This window comes from Amblyomma maculatum, chromosome 9 (genome assembly GCF_055883805.1).
Source record: "Amblyomma maculatum isolate TAMU_Amacu chromosome 9, ASM5588380v1, whole genome shotgun sequence".
Taxonomy (NCBI): domain Eukaryota; kingdom Metazoa; phylum Arthropoda; class Arachnida; order Ixodida; family Ixodidae; genus Amblyomma; species Amblyomma maculatum.
Genome location: NC_139352.1, coordinates 82,904,794 through 82,913,929, shown reverse-complemented (window position 1 = coordinate 82,913,929; position 9,136 = coordinate 82,904,794). Strand labels below are relative to the sequence as shown.

Below are 9,136 nucleotides of genomic sequence, written 5' to 3'. Positions count from 1 at the left end.
GCTGTAAAAGCTTGTTTGGCAGCGACAGTGAAACAACAACCAGAGCTGAAAACTGTAGATAGTTAGCGTGAACATGTAATCGCTACCAGTCAATTTGTACAAAGATGAACAGAAGCATAATGTTTCCATTCCCATCGAATGCCTCTTATAGGAGAGGACGAAATTGATGCTTACACCGAACTGAGGTAAATATTAGCTATACTTTGATCGAAAAAGCGAGGTATGAAAATGAGAAGAAGGGTAACAATCGTCATTTGTTGGTAAGGTCACAGTTGTAAAGTTGGCGTGCGCTCCCTTTGTATGAATATAAGACGAATTTGTGCTTATATTAAACCTGGTTTTTGATGGACAATGAAGTGCACTTGTCTTAATGCACCTTGAGAAGGGAGCTATTCTAGCACAGAGGCGCAAAGCATCATGAAAATTCCGATTGTTCTGCCGTCAAATATAGTATACTTAGGCAAGGCGAAGAAAACTTCCGACCATTATCAAAAATGAAGAACATTACTCATTTAGGAAGACCAGAATAAAAGGAAAAAAAGAAGAAAACAGAGATAAAGGGAGCTCCAGATTGCATATCTTTTGTTTCTGACGCAGTTAAACCGCCTTGCAATGAAAGCTGCTTAACAGCTCCAGGCTATGTCGTCACCCCGTTACACCATTAAAATAGAAAGAAGAAGCGCCATATATATGTACACTAATTATATTGTTCGATTTCTGTAATTAAACTGTGGCAATAAAAGGCAATACGAAAATATAGTCAACATCGCACACATGACCGAAGGCGGAATTTCAAAAAAGAAAAAGGATAGCGGGAGTAATGGCACACAAAAAAAAGGGGGGGGGGGGGGACACTAAGGCTCCACCTTGAAGCTATGACGTGACAGCCTTCTGCGGTTCACTACGATGCTACCGCACTCTGGAGAAAGACAGCATAGCACGCATACGCATACATCCGCTTATAGCTAAGCTGTAAACGCATACCTATACGTGGATTAGGGCGAATACATTTTTTTAAGTTTTTCTTTAAGCAGAAACTATTGCTTACATAAATTTTCATCATTTGAGACTTGCGGTGACTCTTAATTGTCATGACGTGTTATGTTTTAATCTCCTACAAAAAGTGACGTCACGTATGGCGTGGGAGTTGCTATACGCCGACGCTGACGACGCCGACGAGACGACGCTACCTTTCCCGCGGAGCAGGAGTCCTAGTGTTTCTATGATAGAAAAGAAGAATGATCGCAACGTTCTGCCCAAACAATTGTTTCTTAGGCTGATCAGAGTGCTGTTGACGCACGTATAGGCGTCTCTTTCCTGTCAACTCACGTGGAGAGCGCACTCGAACCGTCCTTTGCTCACTGAGTCCTGATTTCACAACCCACCCGTCAGGTACTACTTCTCACAGGCGCAGAACGTAACGTAAAAACATTATTAAAAATTAAGGAAAGCGGCCATCTGGTGGCACCTATAGTTCATAACTACCTGGAACTAACTATGAGCGTCCAGTTTAGTCCTGCCTCTGCTTTACTCTGTGGTCAAGCTAAAGAAGTATATGCACTTGGCAAGAAGTTGTGTGATTAACAAGAAACTCCAAATAGAAATAGGACACCTATAAAGTAGGTGTACAAGAACGTTTATCTTATTGGTAGGAGCTCAGCACGGCTGGATAAAATAAACTTTAGCAATGGCCCATAATCCCCAATATAAATTAGGAAAAATCAGCCTTCTAGTTGTTAGGCAGTTAAACAGCAAAGACAGGCAGTTACAAAGCTCTTAGCAAAGCGGAACTATAGTCGGCAGTGATGAACAAATGTTCAAAATACTGGGCTTCTAAACCGTGGCTAGTCGAGGAGAGCGACCCGTCAATGTGACATAGTCTAAAAACGCGGCATGCTGCAGTCGTAGGCAGTGGCAAAAACCAGTTAGATGAATTAAAAACGTATTTTGCATCAGAAGAGCAGCGAGTGTGTCGCCTGTGTGCATTCCCACCTGTAAGATACGCACAATACACGCTATGTTATTTTTCTGATTATTGCCTGCTGCTGAAAGTGCTACCATGAGAACTAGTGCGCTGCATCATGGCATTATATATATATATATATATATATATATATATATATATATATATATATATATATATATATATATATATATATATATATATATATATATGTGTGTATAGTTTGCCTCTGGTTTATGCGAAATTGAAAGCTCAAAGACTGTTCTCTTCAGCAAAACTGTTCTAATAAAGTTTATTTTTCATCTCAAGTACGGGCTCTGTCTCTTGTTCTACTATACAGGTTGTAGCAGCACACTTTCTTCTATGAGCCGATGTTGCTTCGTATCAAGTAGCGACTTAAACATAGACAAATAATTATCGGCAGCATTTTCAAAACTGCGAAAACATGGTGAACAATGCTGCTTACTTGCGGCATGGCCATTGCATAAGATAATTGGCGGGAATAGGTCATGGTAAAACGATTCGCTACGTTTACCATTAACAATTTTCTTCACTCATAAGGTCACTGTTTATAAGATCTAATTAAGTCTGCGTTAAGAATGTAATAAAAAAAATTACGTGGGACTTTAACACTGTTGTAATTAATTAATCAATCATGCATTAGTTAATTGATTAATTAGTAATTAAGTGGGGTAGTAATTTTTCATCAACTAGATAATTAATTATTTATTAGGCATCAATTAACAATTATTTAATTACATATTAATTAGTACTTGATCATTGATTTGCATATGGTCCATATAAGGCACGCATTCGCGCATACTTTGGTGGTGTACTGTGATCGGTCGAGACCTCTATGACGTTATCCCTCCTCGGCCAATCAGAACTGCCGCAAAAGCGGGAGACTTTTTGTCTACGACAGCATGAGCCATTAAAGGCTGTCGCCTTAAAAGACTCCACATCAAGTTAGTCATGTCACCGAAGCGCATCCCTGGTAGTGCAGGTAACGATTTCTGGTGGTATTGTACACCTTGATAATTAGCAGTTGAAAGATGAGATGTAAGATAAATGCCTCGACTATGGCGGCACGCGCTTTGCACACAGAAAAATAACTTTAAAGAATTCATGATACGCAGGCTTTTGAACGCCCCGCCGGGGTGGTGCAGTGGTAAGACGCCCGACTACTGTGCCGGAGTTCCCGGGATCGAATCCCGGCCTCGGCGGCTGCGTTTCGATGGAGGCGAAACGAAGTGGCGTCCGTGTGCTGTGCGATGTCAGCGCACGTTAAAGATCCCCAGGTGGTCGAAATTACTCCGTAGCCCTCCACTACGGCCCCCCTTTCTCTCTATCCACTTTCACTCCCACCTTCCTCCCTTCCCTTACGGCGCGGTTCAGGTGTCCACAGAGCAAGTGTGACAGATACTGCGCCTTTCCCTTCCTATGAACCAACCAACCAGGCTTTTGAACAGCGCACAAAATATTTTCACTGGAAAAGTGCTTGCGTTGCCCTCGGTAGGCTACATCAGTGAGGAAACAGAGCATGGTTTCTGGTGCTTCTTTGGGCTCTGTTATAGAACACTACCTGCAGTGACACCGGAGCTGCAGTGTGTCATTGAATTTGTTGATATCCTTTCATCGGTCTTGCAAATTATACGAACACGTGCAGCGACCCGAACAGTGAGGTCGAGCCATTACCTTTTGCGTCATTATCGAAGAACAAACGCCTTGAAAGGTTGATATTTTATTGTTTATTTGTTTAATATTGTTTGGTAAAAGCTTCCCGACTTTGTCTTAGATTCTATTTGTCCTTTCACCTCGCCACATCCGCAAAATGAAATGGTGTGCCCACGAATTTAGACGGACTATTCTCAACGATTTTTTTCATGTTGTTCCTTTGTACAATAACTGTACGTGCGACTCTGTAGTGCGCTAGACTGCATTTGTTGCTTAGTACATACCTACATCCCAGTATTCTGTCAAGCTTGAACGCCAAGAACATTAAACGCCTCCAATCAGTCATCTTCCTGCCCAGGGTATTAAATGTAAAAATTCACTCGTAGTCCTAACTGCCTCAATCGACGTTAATTGGCACAGGTAATTAAGTGCCCTTCATTTTCTTACCAACACAACCTAAGCCCACAACATAATAGAAGATAGAACAATGATCCACCTTCCCGATTCTCGTTGGTAAAAGACAAATTATTCAAGGTCGGCAAATTAAACTTACAATAAATAAATTAGCGGCAAAGGCTCGCTCGCAATGCTTAGAAGCAATCTGTAACTACGGTGACATCTTTTTCATCTCTTCGTAACTGCCGAACACTTTGTAGCCGAGTCGCTTTAGAACACCAGCGCAAACCGTTTGGATCTCCTTCACTCGACCCCATTTAAGCTTCTTGGTCCACATGAAAGCGGCGACACTGGAGCGCCGCACTGTTGAGTAGGGATTCCGCAGAGCCTTCGCATCATCTGAGTTCGTATGAGTCCTCAAAAAATTCAGAACGCCATCTGAGAACTCCAGGCTCAGGGTTTGAAAAAGAGTGATTGATTCATTAAAAGGCCACACCGCGATGTCTTCATACCGTAGACGCACCGTACTGTTGGGAAGCAGATGCCGAAGTTCTTCGAAGGCGTCCAAATCTTCGTTCATCTCATGGCAAAGGTACTTGGCTTGTAGACACGTTTTAGACCTCCTACACCAGGACATACTGTTCCTGGAGCTCAGCATCCCGCGAGGGTCGCGAACGAGATGCAAGACATTCAAGTTGTTGCGCAGAGACGCATTCCGCCGTAGCCTCTGTAACACGTCAGCAACGCTTAGTCTTGTCACTTTGATAACCTGAAGTGGAGATCGCCGGCAGACATCGGCCATGAACTGTGGATTGAGACACACCTTCGCTTTTCGGCCGCACAATTTCATGAGGAACGCATTTGGAGTATAGTGGTTCCAACGCTTGAAGGCCATCGCCAAGTAGTCGGACATGCGGGGAAACTGGCATGTAAGGTGGTTCTCCAAGATGTCTAATCCTATCGAGGACATCCGGGAGTCAAGACGTTCTGCTGGAGTTAGCAGGCTAAGCGGCTCGTAGCTGAAAAACGTCCTGTTGTTTGCCGAAGACAGAAGCCAACCCAAGAAGGATGATCCTGACCGGAAGTAAGCGAGTATCAGAATCCGCTTCTTTTGCATCGGATTGACGATTGCATATTCTTCCGGAATCTTAGGTAGTACCGTTTTGTTTGTATGCGATGCGCTCGGCTTCTTGTTCTTGAATACCACTCCTCTGTCAATTTTGGCACTATCTTCGATTGAACTACCGTTTCCATGGACCTTGTTCACATTATGCTTTGATGAATCTTGAACCAAACCTTCTATCTGTTTTTCTTTCACAAGCGGCAAGAACAGCTGCTTAACTACTTTTGAGTTAACAGCCGGGTTCCTTCGGTTGCCTAGATGACGAAGAGCTGCAACTTCTTCCGAAGGCCTGCTGTAATTAGGCAGTTGTACCTGGGACACTGGAATTCCGTCTCTATTATTGGGAGGCTGATTCCATTTTCCCGATTTCAGTGCGACAATGTTTGATCCGGATTCCCCTACATTTTTTGTGACACCTGTCAGCGGGACAACCACTGGTACTTCGAGCTGCTTTATTTTATGACTGACGACGCGCTTGGTGACTGTCTGCTTGATGGTAGTCTTGGCACCACCGGTCATGCCTCGTCGATTCACGTAGATGGCGAGATTCTGCGTGTGATAAGACACGATGGGACTTAGCTGCCCGATGATCATGACGCAGAAGAATCCAACCAAGAAACCGAGAGCTGCCCTCGGAAGGCACCTTATCCACAGTCGAGGAAGTTTCATGGCTTCCACTGCTCACACACAATAATAATCAAGGACTCGTGGTCGAGTCGCCCGCCACTTTCCATTATTCCACGAGTCCAACGCCAGGGCGTCTTGAAAATCGCAAACCTTGAGTCGCGCTCAAACCGCCGGCATGGAACTCGGCTGTGAAGCACATCTTTGGAAGCTGTCGGTCGTTGCAGGTTGCGCGTACGACGCCGCATTCAGCGTCTGTGCGCGCGCGCGCTCTATCCGCAATGTGGTACCGACACCTGAGAGGTAAACTTCAAGCCTCTCGCTTTTTTCTGTCACCATGAAAGGCGCCATCGGTTTCTTACGACAGCCCGGAAAGCGCGCCCGAAACGAGGAAGAGAAAAGAAAAGGAGAAAATGCGGCAACACGTGTTCGTTCACAATAAGCCTCGTCGAGTCTCGTCGTCGTGAAATTGCCTCGAGTGAAGTTCCTAGAAAGCGCTTCTGTCAGGTTTCGAAAGTTGTTTTATGTGCATTAAACATATCCCTTTCGCTTTCCTGTGCGGCGGCGGTTCTTTATACGTTATTGTTTCGTCTCGACGTTGCAGAACAGAAAAGCAACGAGGATGGCTAGTTTATTGAATGTGCGCGTGTAGCTGAGCGCGTTTATGCATGAGGATGCTTTGCCAGCTATTCTGTGCATAGGTGAAATGCTGCAATAACCTGACACGAGAAATTGCTGCCCCCATACGCCATATAAATGAAATAAGCCTGTTTATATTGGTCACTGGTGCATTCTGTGATAAATGGGGAGTTAAGAAAAGAAAACACTGGCATGGAGGTGTGCCATGGCGGAAATAAAAAGAAGCGGAAATGGGTTTAACCTGACATGCAATGAGGAAGGAAGACAATGGTTGGTTTTGTAGAGTGCAGGCGGGGGCGAGTTGGCGCGCACTTACAGAAATAAAAGCGCCGTCTTCTTTGGTTTTCTATCTCTGCCTCCTTACCACTGGATTACTTTCTTGCTAACGAGTCACGACAATTTGTTATGCTAGCCAAGGGGCTCCAAAGAGAAAAAACGACAAGCTGTAAGCTGAGAAGATTCGACAGCCATAACTGACAGTGACGGAATAACTGGATGTTTATCAGTAGAGGATGTTTATCAGTAGAAGCTCTGCCGTGGTGGTCACCGAAATGCATCCACTAGCATCTTCGTTGATGTAGCATTGGGGCATTTGCTGAAATCTCTCAGAGTCTTCCCAAGCTTGGTTTAATTCTAACCGAAAAAACTCATTCCCAGATGACATTCCTACATTCTTCGGGAAAATAGTATTAGGACCTGCTAGGAAAACTCCCGGCTGAATTCAGTCGATATGAACAGATCTACAGACACGTAGTGCGAGTCGAGTGCAATATGGAGGAGCTGGGCTTTCCTACTTTTATCCTTTTTCTTTTTGGACAACCTATCAGTTCTTTTAGAAGCGCTAGGGAAAGGTACGTAAAAGAGAGCAATAAATCTTGTGTTCTGGACGTTTAGAACATGCCAGCTCTGGCATACTTTCGCGGGAAGAAAACCCATTTTCAATTTGTTTCAAGCTCTCATTACTTTTTCTTTTTACGTTCGCCACAGCACCAGCACACGCACATTTTCCCTGGAAGCAACGTGTATTGTACATCGCCAATAAAACTACTCGTAGTTCCTGCATCCGCTCGCTTTCTCCGGTCTCGTTACTCATACGTGCTTCGACTCATTTCACGAGCAGTTTTCTGTCCGTCCACTTGTTCATGCATGCTTGTGTTGAAATTAATGTGAACCAGGTGCCACACGCAGCTGCTTTTCTATTCCCTCATGGACGGATTGTCTTGAGACCAACACAGAAAATGCTAAATTTACTCAGGTGGAAGCGATGATGCACATGTCACGTACGCCTCCTTTGTTCTTGTTTTAGGAGAATAAAAAACTAAAGAGGGGAACGCATTAACAAATACAACGTATTGGCAACTTAGTGCCCCTGATGCTAAAGGCGCCAAAGGGACAGCTGATACAAAACTCTGGTGGGCTCGACCAAAAGATGGAAGTCTGCATGTGAGGCGTAGGGAGACATCTACACGCCCCAGGTCCAAGAAGTCGCTTGCAACTTGGACTGCACAGATGTCTGCCACGTCTTGCAGGCTGCACGGAGCGGCTGAGTTAATTGGCGTGTCTTCCAGACTGCTTCAGCAGCTAGTAAATGGTGACTACGAGGCCACTGCACAGTGGGTGGTTTTCCCCCATCTCATCTTGCCAGGCAGCGCACACGTGTGAAATAATGACTTCGGGTCTCACATTTAAAGGGACAGAACACTGGAATTTAGGCATCGAATTTTTTTCGGCGCAATGAAAAGGTTGTTGTCTAAAATGTTCATTGCTATAGTGGTTTTAGTAGAAACGGCGTAGAAAATTTTACCGTGAGTTTTTCGATCAGTGCATGCGCCCGTTTTTATGTAGTCCAATTCTGGAAACCATGAGCAGCGACCGCGTCAAAAAAGGACGCACCGAAAATAAATGTTTAGCTCGCCAGACAGTAAACATTTTTTAGCATAGAGTAGCGTCCTTTTCAGTTTTCACACTCAAAGCTGTTACGGCACAGTAACGTACGCCTCGTCGGCGAAAGTTTTAGTGGGCACTATCATTGCTTCATCCACCGAATTCAAAACAATGTGGCGCCATCTAGTAGCCAAAGCATGCTTCTCACGCTGCGAAAATAGGGGTGGTTTTTATTTAAGGACGCACTGGAGAGAGCGCAAAATGTAATAAATTATGACATGCACTCGAAGAAGAAGAAAAAGAATAGTGTGCACTTACGAAAATCAGCGATATTTTGCAGAGATGTAGTCACGTGGGGTACTAAAATGAAAGTAATGCGTTTTCTCCTCAAGGTGGCGTCTCAGTTGTTTTTATGCAATTTTCAATGCAAACAGTTTTTAAACCTTTTTTTCTTTGATATTATGGTGCTCGACCTTTACTATAAGAGACGTCTTTTAATTTCCACCATAATCTCATGAAATATTTTGGCCAGTGGTCTGTCCCTTTTAAGACACGTTCTGCTAAAGGGCCTCCATGCACACGTCACCCATACAAGGCGTGCGCGTCTGTTTAGAGTAATATGGAGTTCCTGTTATATAATTGGAGTGCAAAATTAAATACGCACGTAACTTTTAGCGTGGTGTTCCCGGGCCGCAGTAGACAAATGACAAAAGGAGAAGTATACGTCACATCTTTCTCTCGTGATTCCCGTCGTCCTAGCTTCTTTTCACGTCTCTTATACGTGGTTATCAAAGCGCATTATGATGAACCGTCACCAATTCATCCAGTTCGTT

The 9,136-nt window shown here is 44.2% G+C and overlaps 1 protein-coding gene across 1 annotated transcript; it reads right to left on the bottom strand.

Annotated features, from left to right (window-relative positions):
* Window positions 1-4,244: 4,244 nt before the first annotated feature.
* Window positions 4,245-5,825, bottom strand: LOC146179617 (carbohydrate sulfotransferase 1-like). Its single transcript, XM_084580222.1, has one exon. It carries the CDS (start codon window positions 5,823-5,825, stop codon window positions 4,245-4,247), a length of 1,581 nt encoding a protein of 526 aa, XP_084436348.1.
* Window positions 5,826-9,136: the final 3,311 nt, after the last annotated feature.